The following is a 22,897-nucleotide window of genomic DNA, read 5'->3' as shown; positions in this document are numbered from 1 at the left end:
TAGCACGACAATGCATTTTTGTTCACCTCGGGGGACAGGCAAGTCCTGTACGTTATCTACTGTGAATCGGCGAGAGTATGCCTTAGGCCTACATACACAATGTCCGTTTGGGTGTTTCGAAATATTGAAACGGAATCCTACAATTGTAGCTTTACAATACTTGTAATAGATATCTCTAATATTTATTGAAGTGTTTGAAACAACAATATAAATATAATCTAACATTTTGAGAGCGGTAAACGTTTACAGTACTGTACAGCACTTAGTGGGCCTACCTGTGTTTGTACATATTCCTCGAAACGACGTCCGATACATTTGAAAATCTCCAAATTCCGGAAATAATGACATGGAACTATGTAAACACTCGTATATTCAAGTAATTCCAAACGTGAACTGATTCAGTAGAACTCAAGTGATCACAAAATTGAACAAACTCTCTGTTTGTCACACCTCCTTGACACAGGCGGTTTGAATCGGAAGCCGCGTCACAACTACGTTAAATATCCTGCCACGTTATGAATTGTGTAAGCGTGTGTAATCATACGAAGTAAAAGATTAAACCTAAGTGCTTTGCATCATGGTGTTTTTAACAACAGATAAATAAAACGATTTATAGTTTCATACCGGTAAAACCCCAGATATATGCTTCATCAGACGGAACTCATTTTATTTGTATGTTCATTGATAAATTGGCGGGAATTTCCGTCACTTCGAGTGGCTGTTCGAAATGCCTGTCGGAACCAAACGATATAATTCAATTTTAGTCATATAAATGCCATAAACACTATTAAGGGTACATTTTGAGCTATGAAAATAATAGTTAAGACTGTAAATATAAGGATTAAAGTCTCTTTCGCTTCGCGGTCCATTCCAAATATCGATACCCTACTCAACTTTATCCTTCGATAGAACCACCAGAAAGAGACTTTAATCCTTAAATACACTGTACACACTTATCTAAACATACTACAATACCTGTACACACTTATCTAAACATACTACAATACACTGTACACACTTATCTAAACATACTACAATACCTGTACACACTTATCTAAACATACTACATTACACTGTACACACTTATCTAAACATACTACATTACACTGTACACACTTATCTAAACATACTACAATACACTGTACACACTTATCTAAACATACTACAATACACTGTACACACTTATCTAAACATACTACAATACACTGTACACACTTATCTAAACATACTACATTACACTGTGCACACTTATCTAAACATACTACATTACACTGTACACACTTATCTAAACATACTACAATACACTGTACACACTTATCTAAACATACTACATTACACTGTACACACTTATCTAAACATACTACATTACACTGTACACACTTATTTAAACATACTACATTACACTGTACACACTTATCTAAACATACTACATTACACTCTACACACTTATCTAAACATACTACATTACACTCTACACACTTATCTAAACATACTACATTACACTGTACACACTTATCTAAACATACTACAATACCTGTACACACTTATCTAAACATACTACAATACACTGTACACACTTATCTAAACATACTACTACAATACACTGTACACACTTATCTAAACATACTACATTACACTGTACACACTTATCTAAACATACTACATTACACTGTACACACTTATCTAAACATACTACATTACACTGTACACACTTATCTAAACATACTACATTACACTCTACACACTTATCTAAACATACTACATTACACTCTACACACTTATCTAAACATACTACATTACACTGTACACACTTATCTAAACATACTACAATACCTGTACACACTTATCTAAACATACTACACTACACTGTACACACTTATCTAAACATACTACATTACACTGTACACACTTATCTAAACATACTACATTACACTGTACACACTTATCTAAACATACTACATTACACTCTACACACTTATCTAAACATACTACAATACACTGTACACACTTATCTAAACATACTACAATACCTGTACACACTAATCTAAACATACTACATTACACTGTACACACTTATCTAAACATACTACAATACACTGTACACACTTATCTAAACATACTACATTACACTCTACACACTTATCTAAACATACTACATTACACTGTACACACTTATCTAAACATACTGCATAACACTGTACACACTTATCTTAACATACTACAATACCTGTACACACTTATCTAAACATACTACAATACCTGTACACACTTATCTAAACATACTACAATACCTGTACACACTTATCTAAACATACTACAATACAGTCGAGACTGTCTTATGTGACTTTCCAAGGGACCATCACAAAAAAGTCACATAAGACAGGGAGTCACTTAAGACAGTCCAAGTTCATCCGCAATATCACTGTACAAAAATCTGTCTTCAATTGTCTGTAAATTTATTCTTTATTATAAATATATCAATTACCTGATTTTTTAAAAAATAAATGAAAAAGAATAATAATAAAAAAAAAATGAAAAATTATTTAATTTTTTTAAAATTAAAAATCATTTAGATCTAGTTATAAATTACAAGCAGACATACATTGATGCTTGGTTTTAAACTTTGTTCAAGAAAAAAAAAATCTGGAGGGGGTGCAATTTAGGGTTAAAAATCTCATTTTTTTGCAATTAAAAAAATGTTTGTGTGTCATGGTTTTTCAGGCTTGAAAAAAAATACAAAAATCACACTTGTCAGAACACAACCATTGCAAAACAATTGCAGATGTTGTGTAAATTAAAAAACATTACTTCTGTACAGTAGAGGTACCATTTTAAAACCTGGGCTTTATTTTGCTGAATTTTACAAATCTACTGTACACTGCTACCAAATGGCGGTCATTACAGAAGCCCAAGTCGTGTGCATTTGTTTTTAGAAGACTTTTTGGTGTTATGAGATACTTTTGAAGAAAATATAGGGTTTCTAACTATGGGATGGCAGTTATAATGACTGTTTACTCATATCAAAGAACGAAATTATGTTTGATCGTAAATGTCATGTACAAAACAAGAAGAGAGTCACCCACGCCAAGCCATAGGATGATACGGTAGGCAAAATAAAACATGCCAATTTATTTAATGTGTCCGTTATTAATTGTCAATATTTACCATTGATTAGTATTGAGAGATATCTGAATGACATCTAGCCTTTTTAATAGTTTAAGGCAAAATTTTGTGGAAAAAAAACGATCTTCCATGATCCGTCAAAACTGGTTACACAGTAATGTACTCTTATCGTAGTCTACAGTCGATGTTTAGTTTGATGTTCACACCTCTTTATCGATCATAATTATGTCCTCAGGCGAATGAAAAGTCACTCAAGACAGACTTTTTATGATGTTTGGGTTATAAAAACATGGTCGCTTGTCACGTAAGACAGGGAGTCGCTGAAAACAGACCCATTATATAGCAAAATACGTTGGGGGGTCTCGAGTAAGGTCACATAAGACAGGGAGTCGCTACATACAGAGGGTCGCTCAGACAGTCTCGACTGTACCTGTACACACTTATCTAAACATACTACAATACCTGTACACACTTATCTAAACATACTACAATACCTGTACACTTATCTAAACATACTACAATACCTGTACACACTTATCTAAACATACTACAATACACTGTACACACTTATCTGAACATACTAGCATTGTTTGATGTATCAATGGTGAACGTCTTGATTTTGTAAGGTGACGGGTGTTGGTTACAATGCGTCGGGGGAGGTGACATGTCAGAGACAGGAAGTGAGGGATAACTCTCATCCGTCCTTGGTCAAGGTCATTGAGGTTGGCTGTATATGTAATGATGCTGATATCTGTGCTGACGGACTTCATGGCCAACCTACAGAGGGAGCTCTCATAGCTTGTGCATGGAAGGTAAAACTGGACTCATTTATACTGATTGTCACTAAATGTGAAAAAAATATTATACATTATTAGCTCACCTGGTCCAAAGGACCAAGATGAACATATGCAATATTTCAATTTTTTTCTTCTCATTCTCATTCATTTTCATTCTCAAATTCCATATGTAGGTTCCCCTAGGGCCCTAGTTGTGCATATTGCGCTTTCGGACCGATCGATCAACAAGATGGCTGCCAAGGAGCCATTTTGGATTTTGATAGTTGAAGTTTGTTACTGCTATTTCTCAGAAAGTACTGAAGCGATCTGTCTCAAATTTTATATATAGTATTTTTGAAAAGCAGAGAAAAGATCCATCTTTCCATTGTCAAACATAGATCATTCTTTGGTGGGCGCCAAGATCCCTCTGGGATCTCTTGTCACATAGCTGACTTCTTCTCTGAAACATAGCATATGATAGCATTCATAATGCAATGGTAGCATCCTTATAGGGTAAGGATTCAAAATTGTACAAATGATGGGGCTGACCCCCCGGGGTCCTGAGGGGCGGGGCCAATAGGGTCAATTTGACTATTTTCATATAAACAACTTCTTCTCTGAAACTAAGCATGGGATAGCACTCATAATGCCATTGTAAATTGCACAAATGATGGGACTGACCTCAGCAGGGACCTGAGGTGTGGGGCCAAAAGTGTCCATTTGGCTATTTTCATATTAACGACTTCTTCTCTGAAACTAAGCATGGGATAGCACTTATAATGCATTGGTAGCATCCTTATAAGGTGAGGATTAAAAATTGTACAAATGATTGGGCTGACCCCCTGGGGTCCTAAGGGGCGGGGCCAAAAGGGGTTAATTTGATTATTTTCATATAAACAACTTCTTCTCTGAAACTAAGCATGGGAAAGCACTCATCATGCAATGGTCACTAAGCATCCTTATAGGGTTGGGATTCAAAATTGTAGAAAGGATGAGGTAAACCATTCCCGGGGGCCAATGGGGCAGGGCCAAAACGGATCAATATGGCGACTTTCATATAAACAACTTCTTCTCTGACACTTAGCATTAACTAATACTCGTCATCATATGATATTGATAGCATTATATGGTTGGAATTCAAAATTAAACAAATCGTCGGGTCAATTTCGCTATTTCGGATTGTAAGAAATTTTGTAAAAAAAAAAAAAAAAAAAAAAACACAGGTGAGCAATACAGGCCCTTTGGGCTTGTATATTTTTCTTATCAAATAATCACATAATAAGTCGTGGGTTAGAATGTGAATAGTCTTGGTTTGGTGACTGTACTTTCTCTGACTCTACAGTTGAACATCCACAATATCAGGGACCTGTACACACGTCTGGACGAGAAGCCATTCGACTCAGAAACCAAGTGTATGACTGTCAAATGTACACCACAGTATGGGAATGTAAGTAACAGTTATCTCCCCTTAGGGGATCAGTTTACACTTCAGTATGGGAGTTATCTCCCCTAAGGGGATCAGTTTAAACCTCAGTATGAGAATGTTAGTAACAGTTATCTCCCCTTAGTTGATCAGTTTACACCTCAGTATGGGAATGTAAGTAACAGTTATCTCCCTTAGGGGATCAGTGTACACCCCAGTATGGGAATTTTAGTAACAGTTATCTCCCCTTAGGGGATCTGTTTACACCTCAGTATGGGAATGTTAGTAACAGTTATCTCCTCTAAGTGGATTAAATTACACTTCAGTATGGGAATGTAAGTAACAGTTATCTCCCCTCAGGGGATCAGTGTACACCTCAGTATGGGAATGTTAGTAACATTTATCTCCCCTTAGGCGATCAGTTTACACCTCAGTATGGGAATTTAACTAACAGTTATCTGTCCTTAGTGGATCAGTTTACACCTCAGTATGGGAATGTAAGTAACATTTATCTCCCCTTAGGGGATCGGTTTACACCTCAGTATGGGAATGTAAGTAACAGTTATCTCCCCTTAGTGGATCAGTGTAAACCTCAGTATGGGAATGTTAGTAACATTTATCTCCCCTTAGGCGATCAGTTTACACCTCAGTATGGGAATGTAAGTAACAGTTATCTCCCCTTAGGCGATCAGTTTACACCTCACTATGGGAATGTTAGTAACAGTTATCTCCCCTTAGTGGATCAGTTTACACCTCACTATGGGAATGTTAGTAACAGTTATCTCCCCTTAGTGGATCAGTGTACACCTCAGTATGGGAATGTAAGTAACAGTTATATCCCCTTAGTGGATCAGTGTACATTTCAGTATGGGAATGTTAGTAACATTTATCTCCCCTTAGGCGATCAGTTTACACCTCAGTATGGGAATGTAAGTAACAGTTATCTCCCCTTAGGCGATCAGTTTACACCTCAGTATGGGAATGTTAGTAACATTTATCTCCCCTTAGGCGATCAGTTTACACCTCAGTATGGGAATGTAAGTAACAGTTATCTCCCCTTAGGCGATCAGTTTACACCTCAGTATGGGAATGTAAGTTACAGTTATCTCCCCTTAGGGGATCAGTGTAAACCTCAGTATGGGAATGTAAGTAACAGTTATCTCCCCTTAGTGGATCAGTGTACACCTCAGTATGGGAATGTAAGTAACAGTTATCTCCCCTTAGTGGATCAGTTTATACCTTAGTATGGGAATGTTAGTAACATTTATCTCCCCTTAGGCGATCAGTTTACACCTCAGTATGGGAATGTAAGTAACAGTTATCTCCCCTTAGGGGATCAGTTTACACTTCACTATGGGAATGTAAGTAACAGTTATCTCCCCTTAGGCGATCAGTGTACACTTCAGTATGGGAATGTAAGTAACAGTTATATCCCCTTAGGGGATCAGTTTACACCTCAGTATGGGAATGTAAGTAACAGTTATCTCCCCTTAGGCGATCAGTGTACACTTCAGTATGGGAATGTAAGTAACAGTTATATCCCCTTAGTGGATCAGTGTACACCTCAGTATGGGAATGTAAGTAACAGTTATATCCCCTTAGGGGATCAGTTTACACCTCAGTATGGGAATGTAAGTAACAGTTATCTCCCCTTAGGCGATCAGTGTACACTTCAGTATGGGAATGTAAGTAACAGTTATATCCCCTTAGTGGATCAGTGTACACCTCAGTATGGGAATGTAAGTTACAGTTATCTCCCCTTAGGGGATCAGTGTAAACCTCAGTATGAGAATGTAAGTAACAGTTATCTCCCCTTAGTGGATCAGTGTACACCTCAGTATGGGAATGTAAGTAACAGTTATCTCCCCTTAGGGGATCAGTATAAACCTCAGTATGAGAATGTAAGTTACAGTTATCTCCCCTTAGGGGATCAGTTTACACCTCAGTATGGGAATGTAAGTAACAGTTATCTCCCCTTAGGCGATCAGTGTACACTTCAGTATGGGAATGTAAGTAACAGTTATATCCCCTTAGTGGATCAGTGTACACCTCAGTATGGGAATATAAGTTACAGTTATCTCCCCTTAGGGGATCAGTGTAAACCTCAGTATGGGAATGTAAGTAACAGTTATCTCCCCTTAGTGGATCAGTGTACACCTCAGTATGGGAATGTAAGTAATAGTTATCTCCCCTTAGGGGATCAGTGTAAACCTTAGTATGGGAATGTAAGTAACAGTTATATCCCCTTAGTGGATCAGTGAACATTTCAGTATGGGAATGTTAGTAACATTTATCTCCCCTTAGGCGATCAGTTTACACCTCAGTATGGGAATATAAGTAACAGTTATCTCCCCTTAGGCGATCAGTTTACACCTCAGTATGGGAATGTTAGTAACATTTATCTCCCCTTAGGCGATCAGTTTACACCTCAGTATGGGAATGTAAGTAACAGTTATCTCCCCTTAGGCGATCAGTTTACACCTCAGTATGGGAATGTTAGTAACAGTTATCTCCCCTTAGTGGATTAGTGTACACCTCAGTATGGGAATGTAAGTAACAGTTATATCCCCTTATGCTAGGTTTACACTATGTTTCCGGCGACCACGGTAGCCCCGTTTGCCCGAAACGTGGTGCGCCGTGGAATTTTCGCTATTTTTGCAACTGTATTCAAGTTGAGCTAGGTCTTGTGAAGTTTTGCCACGGTCTTTTACGGATTACGTGGTGGACCGTGGATATAGGGGAAAGTGCTGTTCCCGGAGGTTAAAGGAACACTATGGCTTTAGCACGGTCTATCAAGGATACCACTACGTTCTCTCTAGGCCTGTTACAATCTGATGAGGTCTGCTACGTTTTACACGTTTTGATCGGACTCCAATACATTTTTCACGGTCCACCAAGGCCTACTAGGATGAAAGTCTGATGCCGGGCTTTTTGGAGCAACTGAAACAATATTTATTGCCGAAAATGTCATTTCAAACACGTTTTAATTACAAAATTTGTTAAAAGCATATTTTGTATAAATATATAATTATTATAGCCAAGTGTTTCTACGCAAATATTTTTTTCTGTACTCATTTAATCTGCCTTTTGCAATAATAGCTTTGGTATAATTCGAGGGTTTAAATGTGTTTGATAATGACTATTCCTATTTATTAATATAAATAATTCAATGAAGTACCAAATATGTATCAGGCCAGGCAATGATACCCTTATCATATTTTGCTTGCAACGTAAGACCGTAATAAGACGTAACAAGCCGTATCACGTCGGACTTTCAACCGCAACAAGCCGTAAGATGCCTTGAAAGAACGCATCAAAATGGTTTCATCCACCTTGGCATGCCGTAAAAACCTTGTCAAACCTGGACAAAACGGCACGAAACATGCAGCCAATCTGCATCAACCGTGATCAAACGTGGAAAAAACGCAACAGAACGTCACAAAACTTGAAATCACCGTGAGATTCTGGGGAACGTGCTTGCTGCCCGTTCACCACGGACCGTCTTGAAGTTCTGTTACGGCCTCGTACGCACTGTTACGTTTTGTTACGTCAATCCCGTTTTATTACGTCCTGTGGCGTTCACCTTCTGTACCGTGACTGTCGTGGCAATTTTTTTGAACGTTTAAAAATCTGGCACGGCATCCACGGTAATCATGATCGCTCACGTTTATCTATCACGTCCTTCTGCGTTGTCTCACGTTGTCTTGCGGTCACCACGTTTTGTCCACGGTGGCCTGAAACGGGGCTGCCGTGGCCGCCGGGAACATAGTGTAAACCTAGCATTAGGCGATCAGTTTACACCTCAGTATGGGAATGTTAGTAACAGTTATCTCCCCTTAGTGGATCAGTTTATACCTCAGTATGGGAATGTTAGTAACATTTATCTCCCCTTAGGCGATCAGTTTACACCTCAGTATGGGAATGTAAGTAACAGTTATATCCCCTTAGTGGATCAGTGTACACCTTAGTATGGGAATGTAAGTAACATTTATCTCCCCTTAGGCGATCAGTTTACACCTCAGTATGGGAATGTAAGTAACAGTTATCTCCCCTTAGTGGATCAGTGTACACCTTAGTATGGGAATGTAAGTAACATTTATCTCCCCTTAGGCGATCAGTGTACACTTCAGTATGGGAATGTAAGTAACAGTTATATCCCCTTAGTGGATCAGTGTACACCTCAGTATGGGAATGTAAGTAACAGTTATATCCCCTTAGGGGATCAGTGTACACCTTAGTATGGGAATGTAAGTTACAGTTATCTCCCCTTAGTGGATCAGTGTACACCTTAGTATGGGAATGTAAGTTACAGTTATCTCCCCTTAGGGGATCAGTGTAAACCTCAGTATGGGAATGTAAGTAACAGTTATCTCCCCTTAGTGGATCAGTGTACACCTCAGTATGAGAATGTAAGTTACAGTTATCTCCCCTTAGTGAGTAGCGCACATGCTTCTTGACTGACTGCTGTATCTGATTTTTGTTGTACAATGTTTATGAATTAATGATCCTATTATGTTTGTTATTAAGGAAGATAACTTACAACTCATTTGTCTCTAATGTTGTGTTTTGCTCTTTTAAATCTTTTTAAATTTTAAAACCAACACAGAAAATCATACTGCATCACTGAACTTCTGATAAAAAAGATCAGGCTTGGTATCATTATCATGTCAACTGTTAGAATCACACATCTTCATATTCAAAATGTTAAAATATGATATACAGCTGCAATAGCTTCAGTCTTGAAGAAATCTTCCTGTGCATACTACCAAAGTCTATTAACCTACCTGAAGCAGACTGTAGAATAAAATTATGACAAAAGCAGTAGAAACAAGAATACCATTATGTGTAGTTCTAGTGTGTCTATTTCAAAGCTTGCTATGGATTATAGACCTCCCTAACGGCATCAATGCTTGGCTCCATACAGCATTTATACTAATCAAATTACAAGTATCCTGAAACAACGATTTCTCTCCTACAGGGTGATTATACATTTGGTGTACAAGTAAGTGTCTGATGATTGTATATTACATAAGATAATATTTTCATTTTAGATGTGTGCTGCATATTAACTTGTTTTCATGTCAGGTTTCATTTTTTGAGTATTAGCCTTATTCACAATTACTTACTATAGCAAACCTTTCACTGTTAAGAATAATAAAGTTTCACATGGACAGTTTTGATTGATTCCACTGTTATCAGACACAGAATTGACATCTATAGCTTGTTCTTTCCTTTATGTCTACATGTATATGTTTGTGGTTGATAATTTACTGAGTTTTTAAATGTTTTTGTATTGAAGGACTTAAACATTTACGTTAATTTATGAAATTGTTCAACTCAGAAGAGGATTTAAAGGTTTTGTTTTTAAAAGTGATCAACTCGGAATAATCTCTTTCAGCACAATATATAGTGTTAATTTGACATGGTATGTCACATTATAGAACAGAAGAAATAAACAACCAAACATACATTTATATAAGACTGTTTAATGACAGAAAAGTTCTTTTCTTTTTCTTAATGTAAGAACAAATACATTGTTGCTGAAAACTGTTGTAATCCTAACAGTTATATATAACATTCATAAATAGTTTATTAGCTCACCTGGCCCGAAGGGCCGGTGAGCTTATGTCATGGCGCGGCGTCCGTCGTCCGTCGTCCGTCCGTCGTCCGTCCGTCGTCCGTCCGTCCGTCTGTCCGTCAACATTTCCTTTAAATCGCTACTAGTCATAGAGTTCTACATGGATTGTAACCAAATTTGACCACAAACATCCTTGGGGGTAGGGCAATAGAGTTTGTATAAATTTTGGCTCTGACCCCCAGGGGGCAGGAAGGGCGGGGCCCAATAGGGAAAATAGAGGTAAATCCTTTAAATCGCTACTTGTCCTAGAGTTCTGCATGGAATGTTACCAAATTTGACCACAAACATCCTTGGGGGAAGGGGAACGGAACTTGTATAAATTTTGGCTCTGACCCCCAGGGGGCAGGAGGGGCGGGGCCCAATAGGGGAAATAGAGGTAAATCCTATAAATCGCTACTTGTCCTAGAGTTCTGTATGGATTGTAACCAAATTTGGCCAGAAACATCCTTGGGGGAAGGGGAACAGAACTTGTATAAATTTTGGCTCTGACCCCCTGGGGGCAGGAGGAGCGGGGCCCAATAGGGGTAATAGAGGTAAATCCTATAAATCGCTACTTGTCCTAGAGTTCTGTATGGATTGTAACCAAATTTGGCCAGAAACATCCTTGGGGGAAGGGGAACAGAACTTGTATAAATTTTGGCTCTGACCCCCAGGGGGCAGGAGGGGCGGGGCCCAATAGGGGTAATAGAGGTAAATCCTATAAATCGCTACTTGTCCTAGAGTTCTGGATGGATTGTTACCAAATTTGGCCAGAAACATCCTTGGGGGAAGGGGAACAGAACTTGTATAAATTTTGGCTCTGACCCCCAGGGGGCAGGAGGGGCGGGGCCCAATAGGGGTAATAGAGGTAAATCCTATAAATCGCTACTTGTCCTAGAGTTCTGTATGGATTGTAACCAAATTTGGCCAGAAACATCCTTGGGGGAAGGGGAACAGAACTTGTATAAATTTTGGCTCTGACCCCCTGGGGGCAGGAGGAGCGGGGCCCAATAGGGGTAATAGAGGTAAATCCTATAAATCGCTACTTGTCCTAGAATTCTGCATGGATTGTAACCAAATTTGGCCAGAAACATCCTTGGGGGAAGGGGAACAGAACTTGTATAAATTTTGGCTCTGACCCCCAGGGGGCAAGATGGGCGGGGCCCAATAGGGGTAATAGAGGTAAATCCTATAAATCGCTACTTGTCCTAGAGTTCTGCATGGATTGTAACCAAATTTGGCCAGAAACATCCTTGGGGGAAGGGGAACAGAACTTGTATAAATTTTGGCTCTGACCCCCCGGGGGCAGGAGGGGCGGGGCCCAATAGGGGAAATAGAGGTAAATCCTTTAAATCGCTACTAGTCATAGAGTTCTACATGGATTGTAACTAAATTTTGCCACAAACATCCTTGGGGGAAGGGGAACAGAACTTGTATAAATTTTGGCTCTGGCCCCCCGGGGGCTGGAGGGGTGGGGCCTAATAGGGGAAATAGAGGTAAATCCTTTAATTCGCTACTAGTCATAGAGTTCTACATGGATTGTAACCAAATTTGGCCAGAAATATCCTTGGGAGAATAAGAACTGAGTTTGTATAAATTTTGGCTCTGGTCCCCGGGGCAGGAGGGGCGGGGCCCAATAGGGGAATTATAGGTAAATTCTTTAAATTGCTACTTAATTGTTCTAGAGTTTTGTATGGATTGTAACTAAATTTGGCCAGAAACATCCTTGGGGGAAGAGGAACAGAAGTTGTATAAATTTTGGCTATGATCCCCTGGGGGTAGGAGAGGTGGGGCCCAATAGGGGAAAGGTAAATCCTTTAAATCACTACTTCTCATAGAGTTCTGCATGGATTGTAACCAAATTTGGCCAGAAACATCCTTTGTGGAAGGGGAACAGAACTTGTATAAATTTTGGCTCTGACCCCCAGGGGGCAGGAGGGGTGGGGCCCAATAGGGGATTTAGAGGTTAATATTAAAATTCCTTCAGAAAAGAAACAATGAACCTGTATTCAGAAAATTATTTGGCATTACAAACCAGGTGAGCGATACAGGCCCTCTGGGCCTCTTGTATTACTATCACATTAAATATATTATGTTTTATATTATGTCATAAAAAGAAACCACATTTCCTCAAGCAAATCATTTTGAGATGCTTTATGTTAATGTACAGTAGTCTAACATATTTTCATGTGCTATTATTTTACCTATTTTGCATGCTCTAAGAAACTGCAAAAATCAATCGCCACGAAAATGCTTTAAGCACAGGTAAACATTTAATCAAAATTAAATCTGTGTGAACAAGTAATTAGGCATGAAAACGAGAAATAATGTTTCTGAGAAGATCTGATGGTTTACAGTATTGTCTATTGTAAGTTTGTCTGAGCTGTTGGCTTTTCTGTTTTCTGTATTTTAGAGTCAGGAAGCTGTCAGCTTGTCTGTTTTCTGTATTTTAGAGTCAGGAAACTGTCATATTTTCTGTTTTCTGTATTTTAGAGTAAGGAAGCTGTCAGCTTGTCTGTTTTCTGTATTTTAGAGTAAGGAAACTGTCATATTTTCTGTTTTCTGTATTTTAGAGTAAGGAAGCTGTCAGCTTGTCTGTTTTCTGTATTTTAGAGTAAGGAAACTGTCATATTTTCTGTTTTCTGTATTTTAGAGTCAGGAAGCTGTCGCATTGTCTGTTTTCTGTATTTCAGAATCAGGAAGCTGTTGGCTTTTCTGTTTTCTGTATTTTAGAGTAAGGAAACTGTCATATTTTCTGTTTTCTGTATTTTAGAGTCAGGAAGCTGTCGCCTTGTCTGTTTTCTGTATTTCAGAATCAGGAAGCTGTTGGCTTTTCTGTTTTCTGTATTTTAGAGTAAGGAAACTGTCATATTTTCTGTTTTCTGTATTTTAGAGTAAGGAAGCTGTCAGCTTGTCTGTTTTCTGTATTTTAGAGTAAGGAAACTCATATTTTCTGTTTTCTGTATTTTAGAGTAAAGAAGCTGTCAGCTTGTTTGTTTTCTGTATTTTAGAGTAAGGAAACTGCCATATTTTCTGTTTTCTGTATTTTAGAGTAATGAAGCTGTCAGCTTGTCTGTTTTCTGTATTTTAGAGTAAGGAACCTGTCAGCTTGTCTGTTTTCTGTATTTTAGAGTAAAGCAGCTGTCAGCTTGTCTGTTTTCTGTATTTTAGAGTAAAGAAGCTATCTTCTTGTCTTTTTTCCATATTTCAGAGTAAGGAGATAATCTACTTTGTGAAGGGAGCTGTGGAAAAAGTTCTTAGTAATTGTGTGAGATATAATAAGGATGGTTCCTGTGTTTCTATATCTGATAAACAAAAGATGGAATACAAGGACCAAGCCACAAGGATGGGCAGTGCTGGTCTACGAGGTGAGTAAACACATCCCTGGACATATCCTTGGTGTATTGTTTTCTCACTTACCAGTGCCTCAAGATTGTGTTAGGCCTGCCAGATGAAGGATTGAAGTGCAAGATTTTAAATCTTATAAATGATATCTTACATATAATAAATAATATATAATCTTATAAGATTACCTAATGATAATCGTGCAAATGGCTCAAAATGCTAACAAGTCAATTGGCCATATGCATTTCAGACACACAAAAAATCTTTATATAGGGAAGTAGTCAAGCCCAAAATCATAAAAAATGTTACATCATTTGATGTATTAATTAATTAAGCATTAAATTGTCTTCTTGAGGGATTTATGTTCCTCTAATTCTTCCAGCATTGCAGAAAAATTGTATTTAAATTAATATTATTACTGGCGATGGCGTATAGTCCAGATTACCATTATAATTATGTATGCTTCGATGTATTACAGTACTGGCGATGGCCTATGGTCCAGATTACCATTATAATTATGTATGCTTCGATGTATTACAGTACTGGCGATGGCCTATGGTCCAGATTACCATTATAATTATGTATGCTTCGATGTATTACAGTACTGGCGATGGCCTATGGTCCAGATTACCATTATAATTATGTATGCTTCGATGTATTACAGTACTGGCGATGGCCTATGGTCCAGATTACCATTATAATTATGTATGCTTCGATGTATTACAGTACTGGCGATGGCCTATATGGTCCAGATTACCATTATAATTATGTATGCTTCGATGTATTACAGTACTGGCGATGGCCTATGGTCCAGATTACCATTATAATTATGTATGCTTCGATGTATTACAGTACTGGCGATGGCCTATGGTCCAGATCCTAACAGTTTGGTGTTTGTGGGTATGGTAGGAATCATTGACCCGCCCCGCCCCGGGGTAAGGGAATCTATCTCCACCCTCATCAGTGGGGGTGTATCTATCAAGATGGTGACCGGAGACGCAGAGGAAACCGCCAAGGCCATAGGTATAGTTAGATAACAATAGGCATTCTTAATGGAAGACAAATTCTTTTTTCTTTACGTCATAAACAGAATTTGATAATATTATATTTGTGTGACTCTAGTTGTATGTTGTACCATTATATATTTACAGGGGCACGACTTGGACTGTATGCTACAGGAAATAACACTTTATCTGGTGAACAAGTAGACAATATGGATACTGAATCCCTTAAAAATGTAATCAACAATACTACAGTGTTTTATAGAACTACTCCAAGGCACAAGGTCAAGATAGTCAAGGTAACACAGATTCCCTCAATGTTACAATGTTAATCCTAGTCAAGGTAATACAAATTCCCTAAATGTTACAATGTTAATCATTAGTCAAGGTAATACAGATTCCCTCAATGTTACAATGTTAATCTTAGTCAAGGTAATACAGATTCCCTCAATGTTACAATGTTAATCCTAGTCAAGGTAACACAGATTCCCTCAATGTTACAATGTAAATCATTAGTCAAGGTAACACAGATTCCCTCAATGTTACAATGTAAATCATTAGTCAAGGTAACACAGATTCCCTCAATGTTACAATGTTAATCTTAGTCAAGGTAATACAGATTCCCTCAATGTTACAATGTTAATCCTAGTCAAGGTAACACAGATTCCCTCAATGTTACAATGTTAATCATTAGTCAAGGTAATACAGATTCCCTCAATGTTACAATGTAAATCATTAGTCAAGGTAATACAGATTCCCTCAATGTTACAATGTAAATCATTAGTCAAGGTAATACAGATTCCCTCAATGTTACAATGTTAATCCTAGTCGAGGTAATACAGATTCCCTCAATGTTACAATGTTAATCCTAGTCAAGGTAATACAGATTCCCTCAATGTTACAATGTTAATCCTAGTCGAGGTAATACAGATTCCCTCAATGTTACAATGTTAATCTTAGTCAAGGTAATACAGATTCCCTCAATGTTACAATGTTAATCATATTTAAAGTGATACAGATTCCCTCAATGTTACAATGTTAATCCTAGTCGAGGTAATACAGATTCCCTCAATGTTACAATGTTAATCCTAGTCAAGGTAACACAGATTCCCTCAATGTTACAATGTTAATCTTAGTCAAGGTAACACAGATTCCCTCAATGTTACAATTTAAATCATTAGTCAAGGTAATACAGATTCTCTCAATGTTACAATGTTAATCTTAGTCAAGGTAATACAGATTCCCTCAATGTTACAATGTTAATCATTAGTCAAGGTAATACAGATTCCCTCAATGTTACAATGTTAATCGTAGTCAAAGTGATACAGATTCCCTCAATGTTACAATGTTAATCTTAGTCAAGGTAACACAGATTCCCTCAATGTTACAATTTAAATCATTAGTCAAGGTAATACAGATTCTCTCAATGTTACAATGTTAATCTTAGTCAAGGTAATACAGATTCTCTCAATGTTACAATGTTAATCTTAGTCAAGGTAACACAGATTCCCTCAATGTTACAATGTTAATCATTAGTCAAGGTAATACAGATTCCCTCAATGTTACAATGTTAATCGTAGTCAAAGTGATACAGATTCCCTCAATGTTACAATGTTAATCTTAGTCAAGGTAATACAGATTCCCTCAAAATTACAAAGTAAATCATTAGTCAAAGTGATACAGATTCCCTCAATGTTACAATGTTAATCATAGTCAAGGTAACACAGATTCCTTCAATGTCACAATGTTAATCGTAGTCAATGTAATACAGATTCCTTCAATGTTACAATGTTAATCGTAGTCAAAGTGATACAGATTCCCTCAATGTTACAATGTTAATCATATTTAAAGTGATACAGATTCCCTCAATGTTACAATGTTAATCCTAGTCGAGGTAATACAGATTCCCTAAATGTTACAATGTTAATCATAGTCAAGGTAATACAGATTCCCTCAATGTTACAATGTTAATCATTAGTCAAAGTAATACAGATTCCCTCAATGTTACAATGTTAATCTTAGTCAAAGTGATACAGATTCCCTCAATGTTACAATGTTAATCCTAGTCAAGGTAACACAGATTCCCTCAATGTTACAATTTAAATCATTAGTCAAGGTAATACAGATTCCCTCAATGTTACAATGTTAGCCATAGTCAAGGTAATACAGATTCCCTCAATGTTACAAAGTAAATCATAGTCAAAGTGATACAGATTCCCTCAATGTTACTATGTTAATCATAGTCAAAGTGATACAGATTCCCTCAATGTTACAATGTTAATCATTAGTCAAGGTAATACAGATTCCCTCAATGTTACAATGTTAATCCTAGTCAATGTAATACAGATTCCCTCAATGTTACAATGTTAGCCATAGTCAAGGTGATACAGATTACCTCAAAGAAGAAATTTTTCAATTCACTCAGGCCCCCCAGTCTAACAGCCATGTTGTGGGTATGATATCTTATTGTTTTTTCTGTTCCCAGGCCCTCAAGTCTATCGGCCATGTTGTGGGTATAATATCGTGTTATTCTTTTTGTTCCCAGGCCCTCCAGTCTATCGGCCATGTTGTTGGTATGATATTGTATTGTTTTTTCTGTTCCCAGGCCCTCCAGTCTATCGGCCATGTTGTTGGTATGACTGGAGATGGTGTAAATGATGCTGTAGCCCTGAAGACGGCAGACATTGGGATCTCAATGGGCCGGTCTGGTACTGATGTGTCCAAAGAGGCATCCGACATGATTCTGGTTGACGACGACTTCTCAGTGACGTTGTAAGTACAGTAAGCTTTGTCAAATTCTCAGATACATCCGAAGTGATCTTTATCAACTTCTCAGTTATACAGTAAGTAATCTTTGTCAACTTCTTAATTCCAGTGTAAGTAAGTTTTGTCAGCTTCTCTGTTACACTGTAAGTGAGTTTTATCAACTTCTCAGTTACACTGTAAGTGATCTTTATCAACTTCTCCGTTACACTGTAAGTAAGCCATGTCAACATCTCAGTTACACTGTAAGTAAGCTTTGATACTTCTTAATTCCAGTGTAAGTAAGTTTTGTCAGCTTCTCTGTTACACTGTAAGTGAGTTTTATCAACTTCTCAGTTACACTGTAAGTGATCTTTATCAACTTCTCCGTTACACTGTAAGTAAGCCATGTCAACATCTCAGTTACACTGTAAGTAAGCTTTGATACTTCTCAATTACAGTGTAAGTGAGTTTTGTCAACTTCTCTTTTACACCCTAAGTGAGTTTTGTCAACTTCTCACTTATACTGTAAATGAGTTTTGTCAACTTCTCTGTTACACCCTAAGTGAGTTTTGTCACTTTCTCAGTTACACCCGAAGTGATCTTTATCAACTTCTCAGTTACACTGTAAGTGATCTTTATCAACTTCTCAGTTACACTGTAAGTGATCTTTATCAACTTCTCAGTTAAACTGTAAGAGATCTTTATCAACTTCTCAGTTACACTGTTAGTAAGCCATGTCAACATCTCAGTTACACTGTAAGTGAGCTTTGATACTTCTCAATTACAGTGTAAGTGAGTTTTGTCAACTTCTCTTTTACACCCTAAGTGAGTTTTTTCAACTTCTCAGTTACACTGTAAGTGAGTTTTGTCAACTTCTCAGTTGCATAGTAAGTGAGTTTTGTAAACTTCCCAGTTACACTGTAAGTAAGCCTTGTCAACTTAAATGAGCTTTGTCAACTTCTCTGTTACACCCTAAGTGAGTTTTGTCAACTTCTCAGTTGCATAGTAAGTGATTTGTGTAAACTTCTCACTTACACTCTAAGTGTGTTTTGTCAACTTCACAGTTACACTGTAAGTAAGCCATGTCAAAATCTCAGTTACACTGTAAGTGAGCTTTGATACTTCTCAATTACAGTGTAAGTGAGTTTTGTCAAACTCTCTTTTACACCCTAAGTGAGTTTTTAGCTCACCTGGCCCAAAGGGCCGGTGAGCTTATGTCATGGCGCGGCGTCCGTCGTCCGTCGTCCGTCCGTCCATCCGTCGTCCGTCTGTCCGTCAACATTTCCTTTAAATCGCTACTAGTCATAGAGTTCTGCATGGATTTTAACCAAATTTGGCCAGAAACATCCTTGGGGGGAGGGGAACAGAACTTGTATAAATTTTTGCTCTGACCCCCTGGGGACAGGAGGGGCGGGGCCCAATAGGGGAAATTGAGGTAAATCCTATAAATCGCTACTTGTCCTAGAGTTCTGCATGGATTGAAAACAAATTTGGCCAGAAACATCCTTGGGGGAAGGGGAATAGAACTTGTATAAATATTGGCTCTGACCCCCCGGGGGCAGGAGGGGCGGGGCCCAATAGGTGAAATTGAGGTAAATCCTATAAATCGCTACCTGTCCTAGTGTTCTGCATGGATTGTAACCAAATTTGGCCAGAAACATCCTTGGGGGAAGGGGAACAGAACTTGTATAAATTTTGGCTCTGACCCCCCGGGGACAGGAGGGGCGGGGCCCAATAAGGGAAATTTAGGTAAATCCTATAAATCGCTACTTGTCCTAGAGTTCTGCATGGATTGTAACCAAATTTGGCCAGAAACATCCTTGGGGGAAGGGGAATAGAACTTGTATAAATTTTGGCTCTGACCCCCCCGGGGACAGGAGGGGCGGGGCCCAATAGGGGAAATTGAGGTAAATCCTATAAATCGCTACTTGTCCTAGAGTTCTGCATGGATTGTAACCAAATTTGGCCAGAAACATCCTTGGGGGAAGGAGAACAGAACTTGTATAAATTTTGGCTCTGACCCCCCGGGGACAGGAGGGGCGGGGCCCAATAGGGGAAATTTAGGTAAATCCTATAAATTGCTACTTGTTCTAGAGTTCTGCATGGATTGTAACCAAATTTGGCCAGAAACATCCTAGGGGGAAGGGGAACAGAACTTGTATAAATTTTTGCTCTGACCCCCTGGGGACAGGAGGGGCGGGGCCCAATAGGGGAAATAGAGGTAAATCCTATAAATCGCTACTTGTCCTAGAGTTCTGCATGGATTGTAACCAAATTTGGCCAGAAACATTCTTAGGGGAATAGGAACAGAACTTATATAAATTTTGGCTCTGACCCCCCGGGGGCAGGAGGGGCGGGCCCAATAGGGGAAATAGAGGTAAATCCTATAAATCGCTACTTGTCCTAGAGTTCTGCATGGATTGAAACCAAATTTGGCCAGAAACATCCTTGGGGGAAGGAGAATAGAACTTGTATAAATTTTGGCTCTGACCCCCTGGGGGCAGGAGGGGCGGGGCCCAATAGGGAAATTTAGGTAAATCCTATAAATCGCTACTAGTCTTAGAGTTCTGCTTGGAGTTTAACCAAATTTGGCCCAGAAACATCCTTGGGGTTAACAGAATTCCTATAATTTTTGGCTCTGACCCCCTTGAGCAGAAAGAGTGGGGCCCAATAGGGGAATTAGAGGTAAATATTCAAATTCCTTCAGAAAAGAAACAATGAACCTTACTAGGCATTACAAACCAGGTGAGCGATACAGGCCCTCTGGGCCTCTTGTATCAACTTCTCAGTTACACTGTAAGTGAGTTTTGTCAACTTCTCAGTTGCATGGTAAGTGAGTTTTGTAAACTTCGTACTTACACTGTAAGTAAGCCTTGTCAACTTCTCATTTACACTATAAGTGTGTTTTGTCAACTTCTCTGTTACACCCTAAGTGAGTTTTGTCAACTTCTCACTTACACTGTAAATGAGTTTTGCCAACTTCTCTGTTACACCCTAAGTGACTTTTGTAAACTTCTCCTCAGTTACACTGTAAGTGAGTTTTGTCAACTTCTCCTCAATTACACTGTAAGTAAGCCTTGTCAACTCCTCACTTACACTGTAAGTAAGCCTTGTCAACTCCTCACTTACACTGTAAGTAAGCCTTTTCAACTCCTCACTTACACTGTAAGTAAGCCTTGTCAACTCCTCACTTAGACTTTAAGTAAGCCTTGTCAACTCCTCACGTACACTGTAGGTAAGCCTTGTCAACTCCTCACGTACACTGTAAGTAAGCCTTGTCAACTCCTCAGTTACACTGTAAGTAATCCTTGTCAACTCCTCAGTTACACTGTAAGTAAGCCTTTTCAACTCCGTACTTACACTGTAAGTAAGCCTTGTCAACTCCGTACTTACACTGTAAGTAAGCCTTGTCAACTCCTCAGTTACACTGTAAGTAAGCCTTTTCAACTCCTCACTTACACTGTAAGTAAGCCTTGTCAACTCCTCACTTACACTGTAAGTAAGCCTTGTCAACTCCTCACTCAGACTTTAAGTAAGCCTTGTCAACTCCTCACTTACACTGTAAGTAAGCCTTGTCAACTCATCACTTACACTGTAAGTAAGCCTTGTCAACTCCTCACTTACACTGTAAGTAAGCCTTGTCAACTCCTCACTTACACTGTAAGTAAGCCTTGTCAACTCCTCACTTACACTGTAAGTAAGCTTTGTCAACTTCTTCATTACATTTTACAGTAGTGGGAACTTTGTCAACTTGTCATTGCATTGTAAGCTTGCTTTGTTAGCTTTCAAGTAAATAAGCTTGATCAACTTCTCCATTATAATGTCAACTTGTCAGTTTGATTTGTGTGTTAAAGTGTACACTGAACGGAAAATTATATTTTGATATGTTATTCTATTTGATCTCCTGACAAGAATGTTGAAAACCGCATCAAAATCGGCCGCTTCAGTACCGAGATACCGCTCTCCAAAGGACTCAATTTTTACCTGTATATTGACTGCTAATCAGGGAATCGGCCGCTCACGCTGATTTGGAGAATAACCGAATGTGACGTCACGAGGACAACGGCAGTGTGGTGTTTTGTAGTGGGGTTATAGCACAAAGGTGGACATACATATATGTATTTCTGAAATGGGGTTACGAGAATTTTACAAATATATATACAGTATACAGTTATGATGATGAATTAATTATATATAAGGAAATATTGCATCTAAAATCAGGCTAAATACATGTGCATTAGCAGAAACATCTATTAGATATATATGTTTCTGGTAGGCATCACCTTGTGTACCTTGTGTAAAAACTTTTAACCAGCGACCTTATCTTTGTTTTGACAGCTTACTAAATAATAAAACCTCGGGAATATTCAATTTTCATTATGTGATCTAAAGGAACGAATTCGGAAAATGATGGTCATGTAATTATCAATTTGAAAATGTTTCTGTGTTAATAAAAATTCACTAGCCCTATGGATTTCAAGAACCAGCATAACGAAAAGAATTTGTGTTAAATGTATTTTATAGCTCAATGCACGTAGATATCATAGACATAAATTGGGAGGGGGGGTTAAAAAAATAAAAACTTGAGAGTTTGATTTCATGGTATATAATTCATTTATAGCTGTAATCATGCAGTCTCTCTTCCTTTTAATGCTACATGTACATGTATGTCGACATGTGTTCTTAAACAATCATCAACAGTACATTTATTGGTGTAACAGGAGAGGAGAAAATGTAGCGGCCAGACTGGGATTCGAACCCGGGACCCTCAGAATACTAGCCGAGTGCTCTACCGACTGAGCTACCTGGTCACCGATGATCGACCCAGTCCAATCCCGCTACACTCCTCCCTCCTTTCTCGAAGTCT

General features: G+C 38.3%; 1 protein-coding gene across 1 annotated transcript in view; it reads left to right on the top strand.

Moving 5' to 3' along the window:
* The window catches only part of LOC138316145 (calcium-transporting ATPase type 2C member 1-like), a 73,905-nt gene that overhangs the window by 33,989 nt on the left and 17,019 nt on the right, over positions 1-22,897 (top strand). Inside the window, exons 12-17 of the mRNA XM_069257669.1 lie at positions 3,750-3,935; positions 5,242-5,346; positions 14,151-14,307; positions 15,137-15,307; positions 15,436-15,584; positions 17,891-18,057. Of these exons, the coding sequence (XP_069113770.1) occupies positions 3,750-3,935; positions 5,242-5,346; positions 14,151-14,307; positions 15,137-15,307; positions 15,436-15,584; positions 17,891-18,057 (935 nt within the window). The remainder of the gene's footprint in view (positions 1-3,749; positions 3,936-5,241; positions 5,347-14,150; positions 14,308-15,136; positions 15,308-15,435; positions 15,585-17,890; positions 18,058-22,897) is intronic.

This window comes from Argopecten irradians, chromosome 2 (genome assembly GCF_041381155.1).
Source record: "Argopecten irradians isolate NY chromosome 2, Ai_NY, whole genome shotgun sequence".
In the NCBI taxonomy this organism is placed as follows: Eukaryota; Metazoa; Mollusca; class Bivalvia; order Pectinida; family Pectinidae; genus Argopecten; species Argopecten irradians.
This window is presented reverse-complemented; position numbering and strand designations above follow the sequence as displayed.